The 26,242-nt window shown below is 42.2% G+C and overlaps 9 protein-coding genes across 10 annotated transcripts; 4 read left to right on the forward strand and 5 right to left on the reverse strand.

Moving 5' to 3' along the window:
* Positions 1-43: 43 nt before the first annotated feature.
* On the reverse strand, positions 44-5,320 carry LOC124195811 (guanine nucleotide exchange factor subunit Rich-like). The gene is made up of 6 exons (XM_046590406.1): positions 5,016-5,320; positions 4,846-4,953; positions 4,259-4,782; positions 2,628-4,185; positions 1,277-2,561; positions 44-1,210 (listed from the first exon to the last, which is right to left on the reverse strand). Exons 1-6 carry the CDS (start codon positions 5,154-5,156, stop codon positions 420-422), a joined length of 4,407 nt encoding a protein of 1,468 aa, XP_046446362.1. The 5' UTR covers positions 5,157-5,320; the 3' UTR covers positions 44-419.
* A 189-nt stretch (positions 5,321-5,509) lies between these two features.
* On the reverse strand, positions 5,510-7,227 carry LOC124195822 (deoxyhypusine hydroxylase-like). Of its 2 annotated transcripts, none has more exons than XM_046590421.1 (4): positions 7,139-7,227; positions 6,321-6,607; positions 5,924-6,256; positions 5,510-5,865 (listed from the first exon to the last, which is right to left on the reverse strand). In XM_046590421.1, the coding sequence occupies exons 2-4, from the start codon at positions 6,601-6,603 to the stop codon at positions 5,555-5,557; spliced, it is 927 nt and encodes a 308-aa protein (XP_046446377.1). In that variant the 5' UTR covers positions 6,604-6,607; positions 7,139-7,227; the 3' UTR covers positions 5,510-5,554. The 2 variants fall into 2 exon arrangements, with proteins under 2 accessions (XP_046446377.1, XP_046446376.1); XM_046590420.1 differs by having other exon boundaries at positions 6,321-6,611; positions 7,139-7,160.
* A 176-nt stretch (positions 7,228-7,403) lies between these two features.
* LOC124195812 (transmembrane protease serine 9-like) lies at positions 7,404-10,437 on the reverse strand. Its single transcript, XM_046590407.1, has 8 exons — positions 10,321-10,437; positions 10,013-10,227; positions 9,551-9,785; positions 9,403-9,486; positions 9,012-9,340; positions 8,800-8,949; positions 8,615-8,735; positions 7,404-8,554 (listed from the first exon to the last, which is right to left on the reverse strand). Exons 1-8 carry the CDS (start codon positions 10,409-10,411, stop codon positions 7,518-7,520), a joined length of 2,262 nt encoding a protein of 753 aa, XP_046446363.1. The 5' UTR covers positions 10,412-10,437; the 3' UTR covers positions 7,404-7,517.
* A 153-nt stretch (positions 10,438-10,590) lies between these two features.
* Positions 10,591-11,739, reverse strand: LOC124195824 (endocuticle structural glycoprotein SgAbd-1-like). The gene is made up of 3 exons (XM_046590423.1): positions 11,590-11,739; positions 11,208-11,494; positions 10,591-10,988 (listed from the first exon to the last, which is right to left on the reverse strand). Exons 1-3 carry the CDS (start codon positions 11,617-11,619, stop codon positions 10,778-10,780), a joined length of 528 nt encoding a protein of 175 aa, XP_046446379.1. The 5' UTR covers positions 11,620-11,739; the 3' UTR covers positions 10,591-10,777.
* A 494-nt stretch (positions 11,740-12,233) lies between these two features.
* On the reverse strand, positions 12,234-14,187 carry LOC124195818 (acetylgalactosaminyl-O-glycosyl-glycoprotein beta-1,3-N-acetylglucosaminyltransferase-like). Its single transcript, XM_046590416.1, has 5 exons — positions 12,943-14,187; positions 12,799-12,879; positions 12,671-12,733; positions 12,542-12,602; positions 12,234-12,452 (listed from the first exon to the last, which is right to left on the reverse strand). The coding sequence occupies exons 1-5, from the start codon at positions 13,790-13,792 to the stop codon at positions 12,281-12,283; spliced, it is 1,227 nt and encodes a 408-aa protein (XP_046446372.1). The 5' UTR covers positions 13,793-14,187; the 3' UTR covers positions 12,234-12,280.
* A 280-nt stretch (positions 14,188-14,467) lies between these two features.
* Positions 14,468-15,925, forward strand: LOC124195820 (lactosylceramide 4-alpha-galactosyltransferase-like). Its single transcript, XM_046590418.1, has 3 exons — positions 14,468-14,636; positions 14,709-15,173; positions 15,258-15,925. The coding sequence occupies exons 2-3, from the start codon at positions 14,727-14,729 to the stop codon at positions 15,870-15,872; spliced, it is 1,062 nt and encodes a 353-aa protein (XP_046446374.1). The 5' UTR covers positions 14,468-14,636; positions 14,709-14,726; the 3' UTR covers positions 15,873-15,925.
* Positions 15,926-16,334: 409 nt separating this feature from the next.
* Positions 16,335-17,983, forward strand: LOC124195819 (beta-1,3-galactosyltransferase 5-like). The gene is made up of 3 exons (XM_046590417.1): positions 16,335-17,244; positions 17,299-17,503; positions 17,585-17,983. Exons 1-3 carry the CDS (start codon positions 16,449-16,451, stop codon positions 17,781-17,783), a joined length of 1,200 nt encoding a protein of 399 aa, XP_046446373.1. The 5' UTR covers positions 16,335-16,448; the 3' UTR covers positions 17,784-17,983.
* Positions 17,984-18,037: 54 nt separating this feature from the next.
* On the forward strand, positions 18,038-21,057 carry LOC124195813 (mitochondrial potassium channel ATP-binding subunit-like). The gene is made up of 10 exons (XM_046590408.1): positions 18,038-18,213; positions 18,325-18,637; positions 18,701-19,014; positions 19,092-19,308; positions 19,372-19,530; positions 19,591-19,794; positions 19,863-19,982; positions 20,049-20,152; positions 20,214-20,715; positions 20,840-21,057. The coding sequence occupies exons 1-10, from the start codon at positions 18,152-18,154 to the stop codon at positions 20,936-20,938; spliced, it is 2,094 nt and encodes a 697-aa protein (XP_046446364.1). The 5' UTR covers positions 18,038-18,151; the 3' UTR covers positions 20,939-21,057.
* A 101-nt stretch (positions 21,058-21,158) lies between these two features.
* Positions 21,159-26,141, forward strand: LOC124195816 (sialin-like). Its single transcript, XM_046590413.1, has 11 exons — positions 21,159-23,183; positions 23,500-23,570; positions 23,659-23,688; positions 23,756-23,902; positions 24,017-24,250; positions 24,338-24,425; positions 24,505-24,731; positions 24,805-24,954; positions 25,031-25,163; positions 25,243-25,484; positions 25,562-26,141. The coding sequence occupies exons 1-11, from the start codon at positions 23,168-23,170 to the stop codon at positions 25,754-25,756; spliced, it is 1,533 nt and encodes a 510-aa protein (XP_046446369.1). The 5' UTR covers positions 21,159-23,167; the 3' UTR covers positions 25,757-26,141.
* Positions 26,142-26,242: the final 101 nt, after the last annotated feature.

The raw sequence follows: 26,242 nt of genomic DNA on the forward strand, positions 1-26,242 counted from the left end.
AAACAATCCTTTATCATCACGACGTCAAGTCATTTGCGGCTGATTGGTATAATAATAGGACACATATCCCTCCACTGTATTTCGTAATCTTAAGGCACAACACAAAGTTATTTTTTTCTATACAAATTTCGCCCGTACTCTATGGCCGACCCGTTATCATCAGAATGCCTCGTTAAGAAGACTAAAGTTTACAACATGTTGAGAGGACACAATGTTGAAGCACGTTTGATTCTTCTTTGTCTTTTCCCTCTTCTTGTTTTGTACCGAGCTGCTCTGAGGTTTTTAAGATGAATAATAAGAAGAACAATTTGGAAAAAGACATAGGAATGGAAATCCGAGTCAAATGTCAATCGAAAACAAAAAGAGAGTGAGAAAACAGATCCAAATCGAGTGGCTGAGTGGCACAAGAGAGAAGGGAATTATGAAATTATACAGCCGGATCCCTGTTGGGTTATTGGTAGTTCGTCTGGTTGTTGAATGACTGGCTCTTTCTTCGTTGATTGCTCCAATTGCTGCGTTAATTGCAATGCAGCACCTTCAGATGGTAGATTCAGTTTATCCACTTTGCCATTGGCCTTAAAAACGGGAATGTCCATATCCTCTTCGGTGACACGATCCAACAATGGTGTCAATAAAGTGACAGAAGTATGGCGCGATTTCGTGTCGCTGCCCTGGCTTGCAGATTCAGAGGTGCTATTCGCTTCCAACGGTGAACTCAAAGGGCCGTTGGTGTGAGGCAAAATAAGTTTAGTCAAAATACCCACCTGACCGTAAATGACGTTCATAAACGGTCGATAGCCTTGGCAATCAGTCTCTGCCCAGTGTGACAAAGCCAACAAGGCATCTCTTAATCGAGTGACGATTTCAATCGTGGCCGCTTGGTTGGGTGGCTGGCAACTGGTTAATGCACTCCTTGCCATACTAACTAACCTCAAGACCGCCATGGCGTCTCGAAGAACCAATGCCAAAACTAATGCCCAATCTAAACAGTCAGCTTCGGTGAAAAGCTGTAGCAAATATCTCAGTTGCAACTCTGCTTGGGCATTCGCTTTAAGAGGAGGATCGCAAAGAGCGGACGCTGCCGATGCTGCTTCTGTGGTTATCGAGTGAACGCCCCACGAGGATTCTTGAAGACTGTCCAAGTCGTTTAGTCTGTCTTCACCAGCCAAACTAATTTGATCCCCCTCACTTTGGATGCTCCATTCTTCCTCTATTGAAAAAACAATAAATAAATACAAATCAGAATATTAAGTAAATAAAATGCAATAGTCCTTACGAGATGGGACGTGGGGTTTCAATTGGGCTTCGACGGTCTGGAGCAATAGTCCTCCGTTAACAGGAGGATGCGAGACTTCGCCGTTATGTCGAAGCTGGAAGGGTGGATCAGATGAAACTGGAGTTGTCATTGCCGGAGCGGCACTGACATCAACTTCCAATGCTTGCAACTTCTCTTCGAGTGATATGCTACGATTAGAGAATTTTCGAACGGGCAGAGTACTAACTACTGGGAAAGGCCAGGTAAAATCAGCGTGCAGACGACGTATGGCGCTAACGAAATCATCGACACGAGCTGCTCTCATTCGTTCTCTACTCAGCCAGCTTACTAATGGACATTCAAAATGAGCCGCCAAGTAGCCAAGATCTCTCAAACGTCCGGCCGATAGGAGTCGGCGGACGTGTCGTTGTAAAATCAAGTCCATAAAGAGCTCTTCTAAAGATGGATCGGGTGGATCGTGTTCTGCAGTTATGGTAATCGGATGGGAATTAACTGGAGCTGACTTCTTTCGTGGTGGAGGTTCTTTTCCTGTAGGTGGGGAGGAATAGTTTTTGCTCATTGGAATAGTTTCGCTCATTGATCGAGTGATTTCACGATGAATTCCTGTACTCGCATCAGACGACGGCGATTTCATGCTTCCGGCGGCCCGACTTCCGGGTCGGTGGACAGTTGATCCCAATAAAAAGTTAAAATCTTCCGGATTGGGACTCACTGGAGGTGTTTGTGAACCCAAACTTATTTTAGCTGGAAGGAGAGATCCAGCAGGACTAGGAGCCGATCCGGGTTTCCAGGACGAAGAAAAACTGGGAGTCGCTGAATCGGCATCGCTGGGATCGATGGCACGTAAAAAACGAACCAACTCTTTGGCCAAATCCCAGCTACAATTTTCAAGTGCGGCATCCAGTAGCACAGTAGCATATTGCCGACTGATTGACACTGGTTCCATATTCTGTAAAATAATTAGGTAAGAAGCAGCCAGATCCAGTTGCTTTGAATCCAGACAACGCTGGAAAAGTTGGCGAGGATTTGCTCCGGCACCAAAAAGGTAAGGCCAGAGAGCTACTTCCGTCTTCCGCGCGCACTGCACCACAGTCTTCAGATAAACGGGGAATTCTTGGATAAATTCAAGCACGCTCGGTAATAGTGCGTCGGGTATAGGTTCTTTGCTGGTTGCCTCTTCTTCTAGTACCTCATGCAGCAACAGTTCCAATGAATGGGAGAAGTAAGGTAGAGCGGTGCAACCACGGGCAATTTCCCAAGCGTGGAACCCCAAATTGCGTCGGATCTATCAAAGCGAATGTGAAAGTAAAAACACGATATCACAACTTGGGTCAGAAGAGTTCATATTTACCAATTGCCGAAAGATGTGATGTAGATAAACTTGGCTATTACGTTCAAGTACACATAATGGAATGAGCCACGGATTTTCCGAAGTTGCGCTGGAAGGATAAAGTAATGTGTCCGTCTCGACGCCGATAAGAATGGCCTCTTCAAAAAGGACAGATAGTGGATAAATGTGTAGCTGGAACGGTAACATGATCCGCTTCGACATAAAGGCGTGGTGCCCTTTGTCACCTTCACGCGGATAGAGCGGAAGCCAAACGCGCATCCCGTGGGCTCCACAACAGAGCCACAACGCCTGAGTCAAGTGAGGTTTACGTGGGCACAGTCTGTCGGGATTGGGGACCCAAAGAATCTCAACACTTGACGCCAAGACGGTCGGGGCGGAATAGTAGGCAGATCCTTCTTCACTGTCGTCAGATCCTTCATTACGTTGAATAAGGAGAACACGTCCGCACACATTGAGTAAAATATTTTGCTGGCGAGATGGCCCGTGCGGTTGTTGCGGTTCGGTGGCATGGCTCAAACTAGTCAGGGTAGCGGCCACTAAGCACGCAGGATGCAGACCGAGCGTACTGACGTCAATCTCTTGTGTCCTGGACAATTGCAACTGTCCATTCCCCGATGTTTCTGTTTCAAAAAGGCTAATGTGACAGTCAGATGTGTAAACCAATAACGTGTCTCCCATTAGATTAAGCAACAGAATTTGTCCCGTAACTTGTTGAACAGTGCAGAAAGCGTTGTCTAGTCGAGCATTGTCACGAGGATAGAGTCGAATTTCGTCTCGATCAGCACCTATATTGTAACAGCCCATGACCACATGCGGTTGGCCTTTGGTACTTAACCACAAGAGCCCTCCAGCAACGACGAAATCACGTTCTTGAGACTCGTTTCCAAACAGTTTCCACCGGCGTGTCGAAAATGAGTATAAAGCAAAACCAGTTCGACCAGCTACGGCAAGATTTTCACATTTGGCGTCTAATGTTGCAAATCGCAGAGGCCAATTACCGGCCATATAGGCTGAAGGTGCTTGCACAATCAACCATTGTTTGCTACTAAGTAGCGCACAAGAGTCGACACCGGTGGAGGAAGATGTTCGGCGTGGACTTGTGTCACTGATATTGATGTAAATTCGGTCTTGTCCATGTAAATAAAGTCGTTCTTTGGAGCTCATGCACGGATTTGCCGTAAGCGGTGATTTTACCAACTCCATCTGAGTTAATGCATCGCCAGTTAAAGAAATCATCCAGAGTTGATAGCCTTCGATGCCCCAGTCCATTGTGCGGACGGCAAAAGAATGATGCTGAGCTGCACCATAGTCCCAGTTGAGCGTGCAGAGTAACAATGCGCCAAAAGTTGACCACAAGGAAACAGCACCTTTTGCCCAACAAAGAGCTAAACAGCAACCATCAGGACTCCATTTCAGCAGCTGGACAGGACCAGGTGAACCAGGGAAATCTTTACTGCTCAGCTGTAAAGTGTGAGAGAGTTGTAATCCGCCGGTCGTTTCATCAATAGTGTAAACATCAGTATGGGTATTACGACGACCAAAAGCCACTAATCGATATCTATAATTTTTTGGAAGATGAAAGATTATGTAAACTGAAAAGCATGTCATATTTGGTAATTAATAATCAATACCTATGATTGATGGCGGTACACGTCACGTCATCTAGTGGAGCCCAAATCCCCTGGACTTGGTTCGGATCAAACTTTAATGTAGTAGCAGTAAGAAAGGCTCCTCTTCCATCATTAAGAACTACAGCAAATCCACCCAGTAAAGGTGAATAATCAATTTGCGTGATGAAAGTGTTGGGTTCTGTAATGGGAACCGCTCTAGCAGCAAGCTGATCAACGCAAAATGGTACGCGCCTCAAATCAAGGCAGTAATCCCGATTGAGAGTTCCATTCCAATAATATCTTAGAACATGTCCATATTTAGTTGCCACCATCAGCTCATCACGAATGCAAACCAACCCTGTAGCACCAGTGTCAATTGGTATTGTTTGAGAAAGCTTGAGAGTGAAGGCTGGTACACTATCTTTAATGTAGAGTTCAGCACTCTCTCTTCTAAGTCCTGGAATTGTAGAGTCTCTCTGCTCATACAAATGTTGTTGGTCCGAGACAAAACTCAACTCATAAAATGACAAGTAGCCTTTCGATGTCTATCAAGTGAAAAATACATAATCAATAACAAAAATGTTTGTAAATTCTATTATGAAACATACAGTAACAGCGATGGCAGATGAATCTGGTTTCCACTCCACTTCCTGGTTTTCTCCATGTTCTTCCAATGATTTAGCATCTCGTTTTAAGCAAGCCACTGGTATGCAAGGCTATTTAAATAAGATGTTAGTCTAAACCAGCTTTGTGGATACCAAGCCAAAAATGGAAATACCTTATTATACAGTATGGTGAGGGTGTCGGAAGACAAGACAGCTACCAGAATTTTATCCCTATTGCATACGACATGATGAATAACCGGGCTACCCAGAACAGGCAACCGGATTACTCTTGGCCAATTGACCGGGTAGTACATACCTCACACTTTGGCAATAGACTTTTATACAAAGATCTAGTTAGATCAACCAAATAGGCAAAAACAAAGAACTGGGTTTAGTCTACATAAACATATTGTTGACAGCTTACACGAAAACAGCAAGTGAAGAGGTCAAATTACTCGTAATTTTTTTTGTTGCTTCCCACACGCCATCTATCGTCGATTCCCACGAGCTAGAGATAAGTCGAGTGAGTCCATCCACCCTAGGGCCACCAGCAAACCGTACAAATGTTGGCAACGATTTTTCGTGGGAAAAACTAAAAGCAGATGGTTTTAGAACTTCAAAGACTCTCTTACGAAATAATTATTGAAGGAAACAACCGCAGAAAAAATGTCCTTAACCAATTTTATTTCCAAACACGGCAGTATTTATAGATTTATGAGTCGAGGTTGGAAAGACCGTTTGCATACTGAAACTCTGGGCTATTTTCATACTCGCACATATCCAAAGCCACCTCACAGCTTTCTTTAACAACCCTTGCTGAATCGTCGGCATATTTCTGGAGAATTTCACGGCACTCGTCTTGGGCGATAGACCCGAGAGCCTCGGCGCATTCATGTCTGACCATTTCATTTTCATCGGCGAGTTCGAGCCGCTCGATCAATTCCTGAATGCAAGCAGGGCTTTGTACCTGTCCAAGGACGTAGGCGATTTCATGTCTGAATAAGGCGCTACTGCATTTCAAACCTGCATTAGCGAAATCGTAATATTAAATTTGTTTAACAGATTTCTCGGTGTGTAATACCTTCAGCCAGGGCTTTAACGCTTTCAACGTCCCCTTTGTTCCTGAGGGCAAACATGGCTCGGTACCGTTCAAACAAAGGTAAAGTTTCATCCAATAAGATGGTCTTTAACTCTCCCGTCTCTTTTACGGACGTCGATGGCGTTGGGTCAACGCTGCAATAGGGATTCTGCTGATAGGCGCTATCGATCTCGGATTTTTTCTTCTCATCAAGCAGCCAGTTGATGCGTTGGACGGCCAGCTGGCAGGTCTCGGCTACTTCCGTTATCTTGTCTTCACAATGTTCTTGCAAAACGGGCAGAGATTCTGCGCTACCGATGGCACCGAGAGCTTCGCCTGAATTGAAAATGTTTGTTGTTAAGGTTTTATAGGAAAGAAAAAGTGACGTTTGCATTATTACCGGCTTCGTGACGAACCATGGGTTCTTGCTGAACATCTTTCAGTACAGAAGTGAGAACGGGGATAGCCGTAGGATCTTGCATCTGTCCTAAGCAGTAGGCGAGTTCGTGTTTCAGTAATGCCGAGGAGTCGGTGAAGCAGGATGAGATGCCTTCAACAGCCTTAGGTCCGCCAAGATTGCGGAGGGTAAACAAAGCACGAAAACGTTCCTTGAGTGGCCGATTGGTGTCATTCAACACTTTGGACACGGCTTCAAGTTGATTGTCACTTGCTAGTGCAGGCATCTTTCTGTTTAAATTTAAACATTGCGTAAATAATTCTATTACATGCTGTTACATAATGTTCACAAAAAATAAACATTCTGATTTGACATCTTTATCTGTAATTGAATTTCTGTTTAGCAATATTGATAGTATTTCACTCATCTTTCTATTTTATTAAAAGCACCAAATGTCATTCAAAGTTGCCTCTGGGTTCGTTTATTCACATTTCGCTAACTAAGACAATTTTTGGTCAAAAATCTGATAGAGGTCTCCACGTTCCAATGCAAGTTTTGTAAAAGAAGAAATTTATTGGGTAAATAGCAGTTCTGAATGTTTAAAAATACTTAAATGCACTACAATTAGTCTTAACTATTTGTTGGTTTACATTCTGTAGGTAGGCCTACAAACAGTCAACACAGTTTCATGAACATGTTGCCAATTTTACTACTTTTATCTGGATTAAATTGAATTCTAGCCCTTTTTCATTTTGGAACATTTTCTATATTGATAAGCCTATATTTTACACGAGAATATTCTTATTGAAGAAAATCGGTACCTCGTGAGTCGTGACGCGTGTCTCTAGACTCTAGCTCTAGTAGAAGAATTTCAAGTGTTTGATTTTGATTTTTGACGTTTCATCGTTTTATCGTCTGCTTCCCAAAGCAGCGTTGCTATTTTTTTTTAAGACACTTATGTCGCACGAAATCCCGTTTAATTATTTTTACATGTTAATTCTTAACGAGAGAGATTCAGCTGGTATCTCATTGCAATTTTAAATTCTCAATTAAGTGCATTTATTGACGTAGAATAAAAAGAAGAAATAATGTTTTTCCACGTTATATTATTATTATTTTCAATCATGAAAAAACGCACCAAACCATCCATTTAAAATAATTAAGGCTACGACATATTACAAAAACAAAATAAATAGAACTTTATGTAAATGCTAAATCAATAAAATCCTTTAGTTTCATAGGAGCCGCTGTCGTCGAAGGGGCTGCTGTGGTGCTGGAAGCTTCGTTGGAACGCACCAGAATAACAGGACTAGGTTCTTTCAAAGGCTGTGGATTGGCCGTTGGATAAGGATCGAGAGGACTGACTTTGGAGCGAATCCAATCCAGATAGTCCCAAATGGCCGTGTAGGCCGATGGGACATTGGGCATACCACAACCCACTCCCCAAGAAACTAGTCCGACGACGTGATATTGCATGGGCTTTGGATAGTTGGGTGCGTTGACTAGACAGGCCAGGGCTCCTCCTCCGTCGCCGAAACAGGAATCTTTGCCATCTTTGTCATAGGCGCACACAAAACCTTTTTTCGGGAGTTGGTAAAACTGGCCGAGGAACGGGCGAAGGGCCTTTTCGCAGAATAGGGACGTCACCAGAGTTTGGCTGGTTTGTTTCAAAGTGCGACTGAAAGTTGCCGCATCACCTTTGGCTTCTGAAGTGGAGAGTTGTTGGCCCCATCCGGTGACGATGCAGTCCGAGTAGATGGGCTCGCTGGAAGGTGGCAGGCAGATGGTCCCAACATGAGGCATGACGCTAAAATCCAGCGGAAATTTCAGTTGCAGCAGAGCAATGTCGTTTTGCAAATTTCCAGCGTAGAACTCTTCGTGTACGATGACACTCTGGACTTCAACGTCGTACGAGGGAAACATTTCTCCGACGCCGCTCAAATCCCAGTCTCCTACACGGACGAAGAGCAGAGTGAGCTGGAACTTGCGCACGCAATGGGCCACCGTCATGATGAAGCGAGCGGAGATGATGGTACCGGCGCAAAGATAATCGCCCGTTTCTCCGTTCACCACAGCGACGTGCCACGGAAATTCGGCGAAACTTGTTTCGGCTTCCAGCTGTGAACTGGGTTTGCGTCCGGATAGCACGCGGGCATTGATGCCACTCGACGAAGAAACGCCACAACGTTCATTGTCGACGCCGTACATGGGAGGAATGGGTTTGTATGGCACTGGACCTATGTGAACAAGATACAATTGAAATTATTTGAAAAAAAGAAAGTGTACAACTAATTTACCGGAAGCTGGATTTCCCCAAACGGCTTTGGGTGGTGGTAAAAGAGCTCGCCCTTCTCCTTCAGAAGTCGTGTTCATCCACATTCCGCCGGAAGCGGGAGGCACCTTAAATGTTTTCGAAGCCTAGCAGAAAAATTTCAATTAAATCTAAATGTTTTTGTCAAATATTTCATAATGAAAGTTATACGGTAGCTCGTTTAGTTCTAGAGGAAGGTGGGTTTTCCGTTTCGGCAACAATAGTGTGCGTTGATTGAGTCTGAGGTGAAATGTCTAAAGTTGGTCGGCGCGAAGCATCCATCGGAATTGGCGAGCGTCCATCAGAAACTGTCGCCATACTCTGTGTCCATTTGAAACATTGTTACCGCTAAATGAATTCACATTACTCAAATTGTGTTTTACCATAGGGCGGCGGTCTCGGATGGTGCGCTGAAAAGAGCCGTCTTGAAAGATGAGAATCATTTCCGTCCAATCCGACTGAGGAGGTGGCGGCAGAAAACTTTGCAAAAGTCGAGGATCTTGCAGACCAAAGTTCTGCATGAGTCTCAGGTCGTTGGTGGGAAATCTCGGATCAAAGTTGCCAGCCGAAGGTGGAAACATCCACGGAAGAGGTTGGTTAAACATCATGGCATTAGGATTGAACCAATTCATCCGCGGGTCTGGAGTTGCCACCATGGGCGGAGGAGCAACTGTTTGCGGGACTGGTGATGGCTGTTGTGCACTTCTCACACCTAATAAACGTTAAAAGTGATTACAAACATCAAGTTATTGCAACTTGTTAAATTTTGCTTACTCTGCTTATTTTCTTTGGGCTTCTCAGTTGTGCTGGCTGCTGTAGTTGAAGGCTGCTCTGTTGTTGGGTTATGCTCACTACCATCTGTCAAATTAAACGTCAACATTTGGGCAAGCACTTTGATGGCAAGGAAGTAGTTTATACTCACTCGAGTGTTTGTCCTCAAACGAGATGTGGACATCTTCGAAACCTGGCCATGGCAACATGATGGGAAACGGAGCAGAAGGATCAACATCCTTGGCAGGTGCCGATCCATCGTGGGAAGGAAAGAACCACAAATCGGGCTTGGGTCTCCAGCTGTCTTCATCCAACTTGTCCAACATAGAGCAGCAGACGTAGGTCCACGTGGGGCTAAATGCTCCACAGCCGAAATTATCTTTAAACTGTTTTTAAAAATAATGAAATCAAATGAATACAACTAATGACGTTTGAAAAAAACAAACTTATTACTAGACATGAAGCATCGTATACGATAAAACAAAAATTATTTTAAAACACAACAAATTTGCATAAACATTTTGAATAAAAAAAAATCTTTTAAAGTAAATTAAAACTCTCTACACAATGGCGAAGAGAAGTAACACTTGGAATGAGTCGATTGAATAATTACCTTGTCAACACCTTCCATGAAACGCTGGGCTTCACGATCGTACACGACAAACTTGACGGGGCATTTGACTCTTGGTAGACAGAAAGTATCAGATCGTGGGCAAGCCGCTTTAATGTCCGCCGCTCTTGCCAACTCCAGCATACTGGCCACCATTTGCGATTCGTCCGTCGCTCTGCGCAACGTCAGCGAAGAAATTTGCGTCACACATATTAAGCCTGAGAAAAAAACAAAATATTAAAGTTATTTAAAATTAAAATAATTGAGTTAAGTGAAGAAAAAAATCTACAGAAAAGTAAAGATAATGTCACCTGATATTAAAAACGGGAGGATAAAGTGACGACCCATCTCGGAAGCTTCCAGAGATGCAATAAATTTAGTAGCGAATGAGGTGCCTTTCATCACCTTCGTACCGCCAAGTCTGAGCGCAAAACAAAGGATTTGATTGATATATAGCCTGAATCGATTGCCCGAGGACGATTACGTAGTACCCTTTTCATCCCCTAGATAAATTTGATCCGAATTTATATTCCAGGAAGGAAGGTGGGGATCGATTAAAGTTGAATCCGAAATACATTAACTATAATTTTCATCTTTAATGGCCGTGAATATTTTTATAAAAGAAGATTATTATTCTAAAAGCAAATACAACAATTGTTCTGCGACTTTGAAATACATTTATTAAAAACAGATAAGACAAATTTCTGAAATATTATTGGATCCGTTGAAGGGGGAGGGGGGATTTCCATTTCACAATGCTGGTTGATTTCAAGCGTCGGAAATGGTGATCACTGGGCGAAAACCGTTTTCATCAGCCGTCCAAGTGACGGTCATCTTTTGCATTTTGCCACCGTCGCCAACGATGAGGTAAGAGTATTTACCGGATGAAACTGTGCCGGAGGTTTTTTCTCCGTCCGCTCCGACAATTTCTTTTTGGGTGCCTTTTTCCTCAACTTCAATTCCATTACCGCCGACATATCTGAAAACATTTCGGAGAAAGACAATTAAATTTCTATGGAAATGAATAAGTTTCTACACACTTGTGTTATTCGAAAATACAATTATTCATTTAAATCTTAAATTATTAATCCATCGATAAGCTTTCTTGATCGTAAGATAGTTTCGGAATAATAATACCATTATTATGCCCCTCTATGTTATTGCTTAATTACATAATATTAGCCATTAGTGATTTTACCCGTATTTGTAATCTCCGTCAAGCGACATTTCTTGATACTGTGAGATAATGTTGGATGATGTTGTCGGAGGAGCAGGAGGAGGGATTAGAAGCAACTCTGTCGGCTTTGAAGTACTTAGGCCTATTTCACCCAAAAACAAATCAGGTGTGATGCTGGGAATGGGAATGGGCGAGGAAATAAACTCCGGCGGAATTTCCGTGACAATGGAATCAGTGGAATCTTCAGGAATAAGCGGTGCAGCGCTTATCGACAACACGAGAGCTAGAGAAAAAATCATGGAGGTGCACTAAAAACAAAATTAGTTAAATTAGAAATGAAATCAGACATTATTAAGAAAGGCAAATACTCTACAATAGATTGATTAGTTCAAATGTTATTTACCAGTGGGCCCATTATGGCAGACAAACGCATGCAACCGCGAGTAAAGTTATCAAGCTCTAAACTGATATTGACCACAGCAGTCGCAGTTCCCTTTTATACGAAACTTGGAAGATTACACTGGCACCATCGTTCACTCGAAATCGGAGACTAAAGAATGTGACACATTTTTGTTTGCATTTCCTTCATTTATACCCCGGAAAATTTATTTCTCTTTCTTTGTTTGCTTGCATCACAAATAGCGAAAGTTCAAACTGATAAACGACAAGTATTTTATCCAATCTCATCTTCAATTTGTCACTCAACGAAACCGAAACTCTCATCCATGTATACATACATATATATCCAGCAGCTATAAGGCGACCAAAAAAGTTATTTCCAGTGTCTCCGGACTCTGGACAGAGTTGTGTACAGTTTCTTTTGGCGCAAGAGGCGCAGATGGAATTCAATACCGCGGTAGTTTTATGGGGGTATTGGCTATACATGTATATGACCAATGTCGTATACATAAATACGTCACGCAATCACCGCTATAAGTTTTCTGTTTTGTTTCGCCATTTTATTATGCGTCAAGATTTCTTTTCGCAACAATTGTGGGCCTTCAGAATAATCTTTGCGCCAAAATAAAACAACAACAACTATCGGTCGTGAACTTGAAAAGCGATACGGCACCACCATCACGCGTGTGTGTATTCTAGCAAATGCCAAGGTATTTACAGGCTGTTCGACAGGGCAAGTGACGTTGATAAATGAGAGAAACGATATTGTGCGATTGGAGGAATTGAATCTTGGATTGCGTCTGCCACATAGCTGTGGAACGGACGAAACAGGCGTCCAACTTCTTCGGAATAAAGCGCTCGTAGATTCTAATGTTTCAAAGGTGCGCGATATGAATAGATGATTTGAATATGTGACGGAAATAACTATGTAAGCATTTCTCATCTCCTGAATTTACCTTCGAGATGAAACGGACGTGATGCGGGCTTTGCGGGCACAGATTCCCGTGAGAAAAACATCTTGAACCATCGAAATCAATTTGAATAGTTGAAATGCACATCAAACTAAAATTTTACAAGTTATATACCTTCCAGTGGGAAAAAAGGAGTGGTCTGTGTTGCACTCAGTAAAGGTTGAATAGTGTCCCGGCCTGTCAAAATACTCGAATTATTATTCAGTAATTAATTATTTGAATATTGCGCCAAAATGATTCACCCATAAGGTATCCACCTCCAGACAAGAAAGCGGGGTACGTGTTCCAAGGCCAGATGACTCGGCTGACGTAGTATTTGTTATCTAATGTAGTCAACAATTTAGCAAAGTCGCTTATGTTTAGTAAATAAAAATTACAACATATACTTGGATCTCGTTGAGGGCGATCTTGCACAATTCCCAATCCGTAGAGGCGATCCGTCTGCTGGAATTGCTCTTTTCCCAAGAGATTAATCAACACATTGAGGTTGAGGTAAATATCGTCGTCACACTTGAGGACCAACTTGGCGCCAGGGCAATGGCCGCCTGCCCAGTGTAGCAGAGCGATACTCTTTAACGTTAAATTCGCATAAGAATCGACGACATTCACTTGAACCAAATCTTGATGCTGAGCGTTTTCCTTCTCCAGTCGATCCTTGAGAACTTTATCCTCGTCAGGAGTCGATCCGACCAGAAAAATCAGTTGAATCCAATCGACATTCAACAGACTTGGACCGGCCCATGTCGTTCTAATCAAATTCCTTTTGGCCGAATGCCCTGCGGCCGAGATGACCACAATCAGTAATGTTGTGTCGACGCTTCCGGAAGCATTCAAGGACTGGTCCGTCCAGTAGGGACATTTGAATTTCTGTTGGGCATTTATGTCGATGGGATAGTGAAAGGAGAGCACATCATTGACAACCGACTCTTTGTTGTTTGGCTCAAGTGGAGGAACTGGTAAGGGTTTGAGGCCTAGTCTTTGAACAGTGTAACCAGTGTACCCGCTCAGCCCTCTTCCTTCACTTGCGCTATTAGCGACAATGTTTCTAGCAATTTCGAATTGATGAGCTATTTCAAAGACAGGTGATGCTGGAACATTTGCACTGAACTGACGTGGGTCAACGAGTAGAACAAATAAAAAAGTCACACTGACGGCCAGACAAAATGACTGGACAAAAACGCGTCTCTTGTTGAGTTTCCGCAGAATGAGCGCATTAACGAAGCTGAAATAACTCATATTTCGTAATACATGGTATCAATCAAATTCGTGCATTAAAACCAATTTTATAAAACATCCGCGGGATCTAGAAATTTATGAATGCCAAATAGTTTACAAGTGGTTACATGTTACATACCAATACCGCAGGTAAAAGTAATAAACCTGAAATACGAAACGAATTAATCGTCTAATATAGTTGCTGCTCGTTTTTCTTTTTCAATAAAATCTTATACAGTACTGTACTACACCGTAATTGGACGTGTAGCATCTGAGATGAAAGTTGGTCTTGAACTGGTGCACATCTTATTGCAAGCGTATTATTCCTCGGAACTAAGTGCTGGATAGATTTGCTTAGTAGACAGAAAACAAAAAAAAAAAGGTACCTGCTGCGTGCGCGCTTGGCTGCACAGGCGACGCTCTTGGTCTAATACTATACTGGGAATCTGTTCTTCTGTTGTCTGTTCTATATTCTGGTAATAAATGCGTAACGGAATAACTATATCAATGACGTCAAAACAAAGGCAAACTTGATTTCTAGTTTCCGCCATTTTCAGAGAATCCGGATGATGAGCTCCCGCGTTTTATTGTATTTTATCTTGGGTTGATGACCCTCCTCGAGTTTAAGAGTGGCCGCGGAGCGAGTCGGTTTTTGATTTCAGTTGTATTGTATAGGATATTGTAGATTAATATCTATGTAACTCGATGTCGACGAAACAGCGGAGCACACAACTTCAGCATACAAAACGACGCGGTGCTCCTTCTAGAGCAGCAAAATTCCCGGTCTTCATCTCATTTCCGTTATTCGTGAAGCCAAGGTTGGTCATGTCCGATTAATCTCTGCCATCAGCCATTCTGAAATCAGGTAATAAATCTATTTTGCTTCCCTAATTACATTGATAACAATCAACTGATTAAATTATTTCCGCGTGAGTAGAGCCCCACGTACACGAAAATGAATTTACGCCGTCATAAAACCACTCCTCAACAAGTGACAGTAATGTTATCTATTACCATCATTATTGGTGTCTATTTGGTCACGACGTCCGTCACCAAAAGAGAAGATTTCAATTTCTTAACGACGACCGCCGTGCCCCGAGAAGAACGAATAAAGATCATCAAATGGAAACGCAATCAAACTTTATTGTCGCCATGGGAGAATTCAATTCTTACCGACTCTGAGCGCATTTATTTTCACGAAACCACCGGCCGAGACAGTGTCAACCTGAGACAATTATGCGCCGTCGAGTCGGCAGCCAAAGAAAATCCTAAACGTTCCATCCAGCTCTTCTTCCAAACTGATTACGTCAACCTAACCGACAGTCCTCTCGGTTCCATCATGAAATATTATCCCAACATTGTCGTGATTCTCATCAATGCCAGTGATTATTTCGCCAGTACGGTACAGTATATTTTACATTTACAATTTCAAACAATTTACAATTCAAATGAATTAATAATATTAAGTAAGAGTCAATTTTTATAGCCGCTAGAAGGTTGGTACTTGCGCGGTGTGTGGAGGAGAAGTCCGTACAGAACGGAGCATTTCTCCGACTACATCCGCATTCTAACTCTGCACAAAGGCGGCGGAATGTACATGGACCTCGACTTTGTAACGCTCAAGACGTTGGATCCGAAAATATTCCAGGATTTTGTGCCGGAAGAGGACAAAGGTGTACTGACGGGATCTTCTTTTCATTTCCATCGGGATCACCCAATTATCCGCAAGATGATAACCTATTTGGCGTCGTCCTATCATCCGGAAGAATGGACTTATTCGGGTCCCGCAATGTTTCAATCGATTGTGCTCAAGTATTGCCGCAAAAAGTTGCCGAAACCCACTCACCCGGCGTTACTTTGCCCCGATGTGAAGATTATGCCGAGAAAATATTTGTATCCGTACAAATTCGCGGATTGGAAGGAATTTTTCCGTAATGACGTTCCTCGTAACGGCGATAAAACATTTAAAAGCTACGCCGTTCACATGTACAACAAATTGTCAAAAAACGAACCCGTCCTGGTTGGATCCAATCAGATTTACAGTAGGATCGCTAGAATTCATTGTCCACTTACGTACGCCCATGCGGTCAATTCGTTTTAATTCATTTCCTTGTGCAATTAATATTCGCTGAAAAATACAAAAAGTAAAAGAAAGAAGAATTTGTATTCAAATTTTATTTTTAAAACAAAAAATGTAAAATTCAAGTACAAAGATAAAGGCTAAGTTATTCTAGCGTGTAGCGCTTTCATCGCGTTCATTCTCAGCCTAATAATCAAGCTAAAATCACGGTGAAAAGAGTCGACCGTGATTTTACAATAGACTTTGTATGCGCTCTACTCTGTGCACTTCCCGAATCACTTGGCCCGTAACGGACTTTAAGGTAAAACAATTTATTTTGCTGGTCACTCCCCCGAAGCAATTCGAATCAGTAGAAAAACGAGGATTTCGGAAAGCAGAAAAAAAAAAATACCTGTGAAAGGTAAAGGGGAAAAAAAAAGAGCCAATAGGAGAGCAGTGTTGACTTCCCCACCTAAATCCGTTTTGCATTTGTTTCTTTAATCCACTGAGTAAATAGACTTGGACGACGTTTTACGTTCTGCTGCTGCAATCTGCTGCAGTACACAACTACAGTGACACAAAGTGCGTGCAAACTTGGTGAACTAAAATAATTTAAATATGGTGAACAGATCTTTGAGAAAATGGATAACCAGAGGAGTTTGGTTCACCGTCATTTTCGTCCTTTTCTTTTTTGTAATGGATAAGTTCGAACGTTCACCAATTACACATTCAGAACTCAAATCGTTTGATTCAAAGAGCTCTGTTGAAACTTTAAGCAAAAGCTCACTCGATTACACGGATTACACTGTCCGGCGACTGGGCCTGAAACCCATACCCTTTGTTGATCCTCTGCAATCAGACATCAATGAGCCAGTCATTAACGACGTACTATCTTTTCAGTACCCTGTTGACATTGATCACAAAGAAAAACCAAAGTGTCGACACTGGGCGAACGCGTCACTGGATTCTACTAATTTTACCGATGCCAACTTGAATCGGACTTTACTGATTGTGGTGATCTCAGCTGTCGAGAATTTCGCCAGAAGACATTTGATTCGTCAAACGTGGGCTAGCCCACATTTCGTGGACGTGGAATGGATTCAAATCATTTTTCTGGTCGGGACGACTCTTTTTGAGAATCAAACCATTCAGGATCGGCTGCAGAAGGAAAATGTCGAATACAAAGATTTGGTACAAGTAAATGTCGTCGATTCTTACGCGAATTTAACGTTAAAGAGTATCGCTCTGCTTCACTGGGCTCACGGTCATTGCCCTGGTGCCCAACTAGTTTTCAAGTGCGATGACGATAATTACATCAACTGGAACGTCCTGTCGAAAATCCTTCCAAATCTCAACGATACCAGGAGTATATACGGAACGCCCGTCCCTACTCTATATGCTGAGCGATGGAAAAGTAAAAAACTTTAATTTGTCTTAATAATCTTTACTCATTTTTGTAGTTTGATAGAACAGAAACACTACGTTAGTCGTCGATTATGGCCTTGGCCACGTTATCCCAACTACCTACTAGGCGGCTGCTATGCCATCGCTGGGCAAGCCGTGAAATCTCTCCTGGCAGCTACTCAAACCACACCTCTTTTTTGGATAGAAGATATTTATTTGACTGGCCTGTGCGCAAGCAAAGTGAACGTTAGTCTTCAATCCCAACCAAAGTACTAGAAATAATTTTGTTCTTCAGATTTCTTTGTTGTTCTTATTACTTCAACACATTCACTCATTTGTTTTATCGTTAGGTACTATTATCCAGATTTCCCGGAAAAAGGTCAATTAAATGCTTGTTTCGTTCGCACAACTGCTATCTGGCAGACTCGTTCTTCAAAACATTTGGCCAAATCACATAAGATTACTAGTAAAGTCTATAGTCATGAACTTCCTTGTATTCCAAAGAGTAGTAGACCTGTGTCCAAGTGCTTTTGGGGAATATTTTGCTGATGATTTCGCTTAAATCAATCAATGCTTAGCCAATGCTGCCACCAAATATTTAAATACGACCATTTTTGCCACCACACTTATTTCCCTACCTTGCACTAGCTAGGTCGACTGATTGAATTTACTGTTGCTGTTATCCTCAAATCATTATTGAAAATGATTATGATGGAAAGATTTTGAAATACATCCAAGTTTTTAAAGTTCGAAGTTCCATTTCATTTCAGATTTGCCGCTAGTAACTAGCAGAAGGTTCAAACCTGTTAGTTGTCGTCTGCTTGGAAAATGTTTACAAGTCTGAATTCTTAGCTGAAATTTTCCAAAAAATTTCTCACGTGTATAATTTGTAAAAACGTCTACACCATTTCCTTACCATGCTAATTTTAAGAATCAGCAATCTTCTTAGTCATAGTATACAGAAAAGCTCACGTTATGGGTAAGAATAACATTAATTTCTTTGCTAAGATTGTTTTGCACGTTTGTTCGATTTTTACTCTTCGAAAATGACTGCTGGCCAGTTGTTAAAACATTAACATATTTTTACAAGGTCTCAGAGGTACTTCGTCGAGACACTAAATCGCAAAGCAGTGCAAAATGTGAAGCAGGCATTCAGATCACAATCAATAAAATCAACGGCCAAAGAAACATGTTCCACATCACTGCTGAGATTACTGGGATTCTCTTGTGGAACAGGGTTAATTTTGGGCAAGCAATTCTATTCAGGAAACCATGCTTACTGTGAAGCCAAGTTAAAATCAAGGATTGTCGAAGACGACCAAACTAAACAACTCAAATTTGACTGGTCAAGGTTTTGGCAACTTTTGAAACCACACTGGTGGTACCTCATCATTGCTGTTTCAGTAATTTATCTTTTTTACATAGTCAATTTATTATTTTACCTAATGATGTTTTTTTTTTAATAGAGTGCTTTTGTAGTTGCAATTTTAAACATTGAAATTCCTCGTTTGCTGGGTTCCTTGATCAATGTTGTATCCAACCATATGGACGTCGACGCTGAAAATACAGTGGGAGCCTACTGGCAGGAACTAAAAGTTCCCGCAATCCGACTCGGAATCATGTACCTTGCCCAAGCTGCATTTACATTTGTCTACATCAATTCTTTGTCTTGTGTTGGAGAACGGATGGCCTGTCAACTGCGCGAGGATCTCTTTTCTTCCATCATTCATCAGGATATTGCTTTCTTTGACAATCATCGGACGGGAGAATTAGTCAACAGGTATTCATAAATCACCTTCATCGTTATTATTAGTTATGTATACTAAATTTGGCTCGGTATTAATTATTCCAAAACAGATTGACAACAGATGTGCAAGATTTCAAAAGCTCATTCAAGCTATGTGTTTCGCAAGGGCTCAGAAGCGTAACCCAGACGATTGGTTGCATGGTGTCCATGTACCTCATCAGTCCTCCTTTAACTATTTACATGGCAACTATCGTTCCAGCTGTTATCGGAGTGGGAAGTTTATTAGGAAGATTTCTAAGAAGTCAATCGCAAGCCGCGCAAGCCCAGGTATGGAATAAAATAGTAAAAACATGGTCGTTATCACATTCTTGTGTCGAATTTAAATTTTAGGTGGCTAAATCGACGGCCGTTTGTGATGAAGCGCTAAGCAACATTCGAACCGTGAGAGCTTTCGCAATGGAAGAAAAGGAAATGGAATTGTACGCAGCAGAATTGGAAAAGGCTAAAGTTATGCAAGAGAAACTCGGCATGGGCATTGGTCTTTATCAGGTAACATTGACAAGTTTTATAGGGCCTTGTATTACTCTGACATTGCTACTTTCTCAACAGTCGGGTACAAATCTTTTCTTGAACGGCATCGTTCTTGGAATTGTGGGTCTTGGTGGTTCATTACTTTCGTCAGGCCAGATCAAACCGGGCGATCTGATGGCTTTCCTAGTGGCTACTCAAACCATTCAGAGATCTCTAGCTCAGCTCTCTCTCCTCTTTGGTCACTATGTTCGCGGCATTTCTGCAGGATCACGGATTTTTGAGGTGATACAAATTCATATACTCGTTATATAGTCTTATCCTTCAACAGCTTTTATAATTTTGTTGGACAGTACAGCAACGTTAAACCAAGTATCCCGCTGAACGGTGGCAAAATTATTCCCTTTCACTCTTTATTCGGCCAGGTTGAATTCAAAAACATTGATTTTACCTACCCGACTCGCCAAGATCAGGTAATGCTATGGGATTTTCCCTCTCAAATTTGACACAAGATTCATGATGTTGTATAATGCCTATAGAAAGTCTTGAAAAACTTCTCGCTGACGCTTCCAGCCGGCAAAGTTGTCGCTTTGGTTGGCAGCTCAGGTGGAGGTAAATCAACTGTCGCAGCGTTATTGGAACGGTAAATTTGTTCACCGTAGATATTGCTTGGTAGTTCACTTTTAATATCTCTTTTGAATTAGGTTCTACGATGTTGACAGTGGAATCATTACGATCGATGGCATTGATATCAAAAATTTAGATCCAACATGGCTTCGAGGACGTGCTATTGGTTTTATAAACCAAGAGCCAATTCTTTTTGCCACGTCCATCATTGAGAATATCCGGTACGGCAAACCGTCCGCAACGGATCTAGAAGTGATGGAAGCTGCTAGAATGGCGAACGCCGATGAGTTTATCCGTTCCTTCCCGAACGGTTACGCCACTCGAGTTGGAGAAAGAGGCGTAACGATTTCTGGTGGTCAGAAGCAACGCATCGCCATCGCTCGAGCTCTCCTCAAAAATCCATCCATTCTCATCTTGGACGAAGCGACTTCCGCTCTGGATGCCGAATCAGAGAAACTCGTTCAAGATGCGTTGGACAAGGTTGCTGCTGGGCGAACTGTCCTTATCGTTGCTCATCGCCTAAGTACTATTCAGAACGCCGATACGATCGCAGTCGTCTCCAACGGAGCTATAGCTGAGGTAACTTTATCCTTAGTGTTCAAGTTTCCTTATTTGATAACAAGGAAAATTATGTCAATCTTCTCTGAAGCTTAGCTTCCTTCTTGATCTAAGATTGTAATTTTTGTTTAACGTTTCTTTTAAGGTGGGCACTCACAAAAGCCTTGTGGACAAACGTGGACTGTACTGGAACTTGATAAGGCAGCAGCAGCAGAATCATTCGAGTGAAACTCACGGAGCCTAAATATCAAATTTTGTTTTAAATTACCTTAAACTTAATAGTTTGAATTTGTTATATAACAGGACCTTGTTTCTAAAAAAGCTCTTATGTTGATAGTTTCCTGGCATTAAATTACTACTTTTGACGATTGGGATCATACGAGCGAGGTGCTTTCTCTTTGATCACTAGATGGCCAGTCGTAACCCATTTCTAGAAAACCGATAATCGACACGCCGTTTGCACGTGAGTGTGCTTTAACGAAGGAAACCTATCTTCGGCTATCAGGAAATCTTTTGTTTTCTGTCTCTCACCTTGAACTTGAAATGGTTTTCCCGGATAAGGTGCTGTCGATATTTGTCTCTAAAGAACCGTTATATACGGCCAAAGAGAAGTGAACTAATTTAGGCAGAAAAATTCCGTCCAAAATAGAACAAATTATTCATTTTTATTTTTAAGCGCCCATATGGAGAACTAATCTTTACCCAATTTTTAAAATAACTTGTTTTATTATTTTTATTTTATCTTTTCCTTGATCGTTATTAGAAACAGGTCCGAGAGAGCAGTTTTTGGTAATCTTTTCATTATGGAATGGCTTTGAACCCGGTAACGAATATCACACGCGAACATTGTCGCTAAGGGCCCCTTGCAAGACAGCACGAGACTGTCGTAATAATTTTATTTATTTTTTTACTTTTATTTATTTCCCTAAAAAAAAGAGCACCAGACTCGTCGTCGAATAGCGTGCGCAGAATATCAAGACGGAGGGAATATGTTTTGCGGGCAACATGCCAACTTTCAGTCAACACGGCCTACTCACGTGAGCACCAATTTTTGTTTTTTCTCCATTTTTTTGTTCTCGTGCGTAGTTACTTTGTTTTGTCTAATCACAAAATATGGCGTTAATCAGTAATCACCGAGTGAAACTAAATTTGACTCTAATGGCGTCACATCATCCAGACGCTGTAGAATTAGACTCGTCGCCGTGAATTATTCGAGTGGAATGACCTCAAAACGGATATCTATTATTATCCTACGTATAGGTCAAATTCGCTTGTGTTGCCAAAACAACACCTCCCAATATTGTGTATATCGAATCGGAACAAAAAGATTGACAATGTAGAGAATGCCAACAGCCAAACTGGGCAATAAAAGATAGAGGCGAGGGGGGTAAAAACAGCAGCCATTGTCACAACGGCACATTTTCACGCTCTAGCGACCGTCGTCTCTCCTAACTGGGCCTCCAGTTGTTTCGAAAGCAAACAAAACACTTTTTTTTGTTATGGCCACTCCCTTTCCGCTGTTATGAAACATATCAGCCATACTTTTAGCGGTTTGTTGGAGCAAATTTGCCAAGCTTCCGCGCCAGTTTGGCATCGAAAATTCTATGTCCTTCTGTTTGATCAACTCAATAAAAAGTCGGTTATGCCTTTGGGGTAGTACACTATGACCTTGCAGTAACCTGTAGTCCCGCTCGCCATGACGCAACCCGAGTGTAAACGCACGTCGGCCCCTTTTGAGTTGGTAGCCGGAGCTCGAGATTCACGCATGCTCGATAGCCAACTATCGCTCTAGTACCCCCTTGCCTCTGTGCGACTACTGTTAGAGTCTCTACTGAACTGCTCTCCTTCTTTTTTGTTAGCTTTCTCCTATTTTTTCGTTCTTTCCCCCGTCGTTGCCTTAGCAACACCCTCATGCGACCGCCCTTGTGACGCCCTTTCGGCGTCCTTGCAGTCGCAGTCGGCCACACGAACTTGCTAGTTACGTGACTCTTTCGCCACGAGAAAAGGGGGCATTAAAAGCTTCCTTCCCTTATTGGCAACGATGTGTTTGTTGTCAATCAAAAACGAGTCATTTGACGATCAAATTATTATTGAGAAAGGCTCCTATTTGCCGGTACACTTAAAGTGTTATTCAGCGAGCGTAGCTCATTGAAGACACAGACCAGACTGAACTGGCTGTCCCGACTGAGTTCTAATTCTGATTGAGACTTGCATTGGGTTGACACGTGAGACCGGAGCCGATCCTACGTGTACAAAGCACAAGCGTTGGCCCAGCGCCCCACCACACACAGTTCGACTCTAGCCGACTCGTTGCCCAGCTGCTGCAGTGAGTCGACAGCGTTCGTCCCGAGCAGACGCTTTTCACTTTTCTCGCTTTCACGCGGGATCGATCGATAAGTTACATCCTAATAGCCACAAGGCTTTCTGTCATTTCAGTGAACGCTTTGAGTGATCGACAGCACAGCAGAACATCATGGCCGAAGGCGGACGTGAGTATATCCCATTTCTTGATTAAAATTTGAAACTTTATTCCAACAGCTTTTGATACGTCGGCAATAGTTGGCCGGCGTCGAGTTCGATCATTTACCCACGTGAAACCTTTGAACATTTATTGATGACGATTGCTTTCTGTGCGGTTTCTCCTTAATTTTTGACAATCTCTATTGTTTGTGGGTAGCACAACTAAGCGTACCTCCTATCGTTATTAATAACAAGGATTGATCTTAGATACGACAGATTAAGCTGATTTGGCAATTTTTTTTTCATTTCTTCTATTTTTATATATTGATTGATGGCGATCTGTAGCATGTGTCCCGGCTCGTTACATCTTCACGGCTTTGGTTTCTATCGGCCTGGCAATTATTTATGGACTCAAAGTATGGATCAATTTTATCTTTGATCATTTTTATCAACTGAAATAACCGAATTTTTTATTAATTTTTTTTTTTTTTTTTTTAATTACAGGTCAACTTGAGTGTAGCTATCGTTGTTATGGTAAATGAGTTGAATGATTCAGGGAACTAAAAATAACATGTTAATAAATGTTGTTGTCTAAAAATAGATCAACTCGACAGAGTTGGCTCTGATGAAATTAACTGAAGATGACCACCATGGCAGTCATCATGGATCCAATGAATCAATGTCTGTTAATCCGGAATTCGCCTGCCCGGCTCCCGATACAGGATCAAACGTTACCGTCGTTGCACAGGTGCCCAAAATAATTCTTTTAATACATTTCAAAATGGCAGTCTTTTTGTAAGCTATGCTGAGCAAACGTTTTCCCTTTTTGGCTCATCTGAAATGTTTATTTATCCTTGTTCAGGACGGGCCATTCGCATGGCCAGAGCCGACCCAGGGATTGGTACTAGGTGCCTATTTCTGGGGTTACATCCTGACTCAGATTCCTGGTGGTAGAGTGGCCGAAATGTTCTCTGCCAAGTGGGTCATCTGGGGCTCCGTTCTCGTTAACGTCGTTTTTACAATCCTGACACCTGTGGCAGCGAATATCAGTTACATTGCCGTCCTCGTTGTCCGCTTCGTTGAAGGTCTTGGCGCTGTAAGAAACCTATTTTATTAATATCCCTAAGCGACTCAAACGAATTGCTGGTGCCCTTTTTTTAATTTAATTATATGTTCAATACAGGGAGTGTCTCTTCCGGCCATTCACGTCATGCTGACCAAATGGGCTCTTCCTCAAGAGCGAAACATGATCTCTTCTTTGGCCTACGCCGGTACGCAATTTTTTTTATTGGTGTAATCAAATCCATTTGTTTCACGTTAACTCAACGAAATTCAATTAACGATCAACAGGTATGGCGCTGGGCACAGTCATTTCACTCCCGTTCTCGGGTATTTTGGCCGCCGCGTTCGGATGGGAATCGGTTTTCTACGTCCAAGGAGGCCTCGCTATGGTTTGGTGCGTATTGTGGCTCGTTTTCGTCTACGATTCCCCTCAAGATCATCCGCGCATCCATCCAGCTGAATTGGAACTTTTTGAATCTTCAATGGCGGGTGGTGGCGGTGGCCACGGGCATTCGGTTGGTTGCTATTAACTGACGCTCTTAAAAATAAGACTAAATTAACACGCTGTGTAACACAATTAATCTGCAGAACTTGCCCGTCCCGTGGAAAGCTCTTTTGAAATCCGGTCCCTTCTGGGCTATTCTTATCGCTCACTCTTGCAACAATTTCGGATGGTACATGCTCCTCGTTGAATTGCCAACCTACATGAAACACATTCTTCGGTTCAACATTAGTGAGGTACACACTCATCGAGAGAACCTTACTTTTTCAAAAAGAAATGTAATAACAGTTGAGTTCTTTCTCAAATAATTAGAATGCTTTGCTCTCGGCCGTACCCTACCTGTCGCTTTGGATCTTTAGCGTCATCTGGAGCAACCGTTTGGATTGGGCTAAAAGCAAGGGATGGATCTCCACCACTACTGTTCGAAAACTATCCACTGCCGTCGGTAAGTAAAACGCATAAAATTTGCTAATTATCTAAATTCTTTTTTTTAAATTGCGTTGTATTATTGTGAAATAAATCAGGATCGCTCCTTCCGGCTTTGTGCTTCGTCGGAGTCAGTTTTGCCGGATGTGATCGTCAAGCTGCTGTTGCTCTCATGACCCTCGGCACCATGTTCATCGCCGGAATGTACTGTGGCTTCCTCTCCAATCACATTGACATCGCTCCCAACTACGCCGGTACTCTTATGGCTTTGACCAACACGGCCGCCACCATCCCAGGCTTCATTGTTCCCGTCTTTGTTGGCGAAATGACCCACGGAAACGTAAGTTGCAGAACAAATTCCAATCTAATTGACTATACGAAATAGAAAGTTCATTTTCTACTTTTCATTTCCTGCAGCAAAGTCTCGGCCAGTGGCAGATCATTTTCTTCACGACGTCCGCCGTTTTGCTGGTTGAATTGGTCATGTACACGTTTTTGGCTTCGGGTGAAGAGCAGCCGTGGAACAAGGCTTACACCAGCGGAGCTGACGGAAAGAACGGCGCTCATTTGTCGCCCGAGGAGGAGAAACTAAACAAAACGAGTCGCGCCTGAAAGAAAAAAATTGAAATTTTTGTGTTTGGCGCGTTCTACTATAATATCGTGAAAGCCGAAATGGAAAGATCTAAACAAAATCTCGAGAAAGAATCTTCGTCAATCATATAGACGCCACATTTTTCTCTTCCTTGTTGTTCTTTGTCATTCAGTTTCAATAAGATTTGACTTGAATCATTTTTAGTTTCATTACAAACTCGTGATTGACTTCAATTGTTATTGGAAATGTGTGCTTAGTTCGGCTCCTCTCTGCTGCAATAGTATAAAGAAAAAGCTAATTGGATATTAGGTAACATCATTGTGTTCTGTTAATTGTGTGTGGCACTTTGTAACATATTTAAGATAAAGACACTTCCGCGTGTTCCATATTTTATGGTGAAATCAATCTCATTGTTAAATCATTTATTCATATATAATCAAGGAGGCTGAAAACAAATTGTTTTTTTTTGTTTTTTTGCCAAATAAACGCACTGGTTTGTGCCGATT

Source organism: Daphnia pulex, chromosome 6, assembly GCF_021134715.1.
Source record: "Daphnia pulex isolate KAP4 chromosome 6, ASM2113471v1".
NCBI classification, from domain to species: Eukaryota; Metazoa; Arthropoda; class Branchiopoda; order Diplostraca; family Daphniidae; genus Daphnia; species Daphnia pulex.

Excerpts from the sequence above, each read along its gene's own strand:
- LOC124195819 (XM_046590417.1), top strand. The coding sequence starts at position 16,449 with ATGGTGAACAGATCTTTGAGAAAATGGATAACCAGAGGAGTTTGGTTC. Across the intron at positions 17,245-17,298 it reads ATATGCTGAGCGATGGAAAA|AACAGAAACACTACGTTAGT; the intron begins GTAAAAAACTTT and ends GTAGTTTGATAG. Across the intron at positions 17,504-17,584 it reads AGTCTTCAATCCCAACCAAA|GTACTATTATCCAGATTTCC; the intron begins GTACTAGAAATA and ends TTTTATCGTTAG.
- LOC124195822 (XM_046590421.1), bottom strand. The coding sequence starts at position 6,603 with ATGCCTGCACTAGCAAGTGACAATCAACTTGAAGCCGTGTCCAAAGTG. Across the intron at positions 6,257-6,320 it reads CATGGTTCGTCACGAAGCCG|GCGAAGCTCTCGGTGCCATC; the intron begins GTAATAATGCAA and ends TTTTCAATTCAG. Across the intron at positions 5,866-5,923 it reads CGTTAAAGCCCTGGCTGAAG|GTTTGAAATGCAGTAGCGCC; the intron begins GTATTACACACC and ends TCGCTAATGCAG.
- LOC124195812 (XM_046590407.1), bottom strand. The coding sequence starts at position 10,411 with ATGAAAGGCACCTCATTCGCTACTAAATTTATTGCATCTCTGGAAGCT. Across the intron at positions 10,228-10,320 it reads CCTCCCGTTTTTAATATCAG|GCTTAATATGTGTGACGCAA; the intron begins GTGACATTATCT and ends TTTTTTTCTCAG. Across the intron at positions 8,736-8,799 it reads CTAGAACTAAACGAGCTACC|GCTTCGAAAACATTTAAGGT; the intron begins GTATAACTTTCA and ends TTTTTCTGCTAG.
- LOC124195811 (XM_046590406.1), bottom strand. The coding sequence starts at position 5,156 with ATGTACTACCCGGTCAATTGGCCAAGAGTAATCCGGTTGCCTGTTCTG. Across the intron at positions 4,954-5,015 it reads TCACCATACTGTATAATAAG|CCTTGCATACCAGTGGCTTG; the intron begins GTATTTCCATTT and ends TTATTTAAATAG. Across the intron at positions 1,211-1,276 it reads GAAACCCCACGTCCCATCTC|AGGAAGAATGGAGCATCCAA; the intron begins GTAAGGACTATT and ends TTTTTTCAATAG.
- LOC124195813 (XM_046590408.1), top strand. The coding sequence starts at position 18,152 with ATGCTAATTTTAAGAATCAGCAATCTTCTTAGTCATAGTATACAGAAA. Across the intron at positions 18,638-18,700 it reads ACCTCATCATTGCTGTTTCA|AGTGCTTTTGTAGTTGCAAT; the intron begins GTAATTTATCTT and ends TTTTTTTAATAG. Across the intron at positions 19,795-19,862 it reads CAGGATCACGGATTTTTGAG|TACAGCAACGTTAAACCAAG; the intron begins GTGATACAAATT and ends TTTGTTGGACAG.
- LOC124195824 (XM_046590423.1), bottom strand. The coding sequence starts at position 11,619 with ATGCGTTTGTCTGCCATAATGGGCCCACTG. Across the intron at positions 11,495-11,589 it reads CTGCCATAATGGGCCCACTG|TGCACCTCCATGATTTTTTC; the intron begins GTAAATAACATT and ends TTTTGTTTTTAG. Across the intron at positions 10,989-11,207 it reads GACGGAGATTACAAATACGG|ATATGTCGGCGGTAATGGAA; the intron begins GTAAAATCACTA and ends AAATGTTTTCAG.
- LOC124195820 (XM_046590418.1), top strand. The coding sequence starts at position 14,727 with ATGAATTTACGCCGTCATAAAACCACTCCTCAACAAGTGACAGTAATG. Across the intron at positions 15,174-15,257 it reads GTGATTATTTCGCCAGTACG|CCGCTAGAAGGTTGGTACTT; the intron begins GTACAGTATATT and ends CAATTTTTATAG.
- LOC124195816 (XM_046590413.1), top strand. Across the intron at positions 23,571-23,658 it reads CAATTATTTATGGACTCAAA|GTCAACTTGAGTGTAGCTAT; the intron begins GTATGGATCAAT and ends TTTTAATTACAG. Across the intron at positions 24,251-24,337 it reads TCGTTGAAGGTCTTGGCGCT|GGAGTGTCTCTTCCGGCCAT; the intron begins GTAAGAAACCTA and ends TGTTCAATACAG.
- LOC124195818 (XM_046590416.1), bottom strand. The coding sequence starts at position 13,792 with ATGAGTTATTTCAGCTTCGTTAATGCGCTCATTCTGCGGAAACTCAAC. Across the intron at positions 12,880-12,942 it reads TCGCCCTCAACGAGATCCAA|ATAACAAATACTACGTCAGC; the intron begins GTATATGTTGTA and ends TGACTACATTAG. Across the intron at positions 12,603-12,670 it reads TCCTTTTTTCCCACTGGAAG|ATGTTTTTCTCACGGGAATC; the intron begins GTATATAACTTG and ends CGATGGTTCAAG.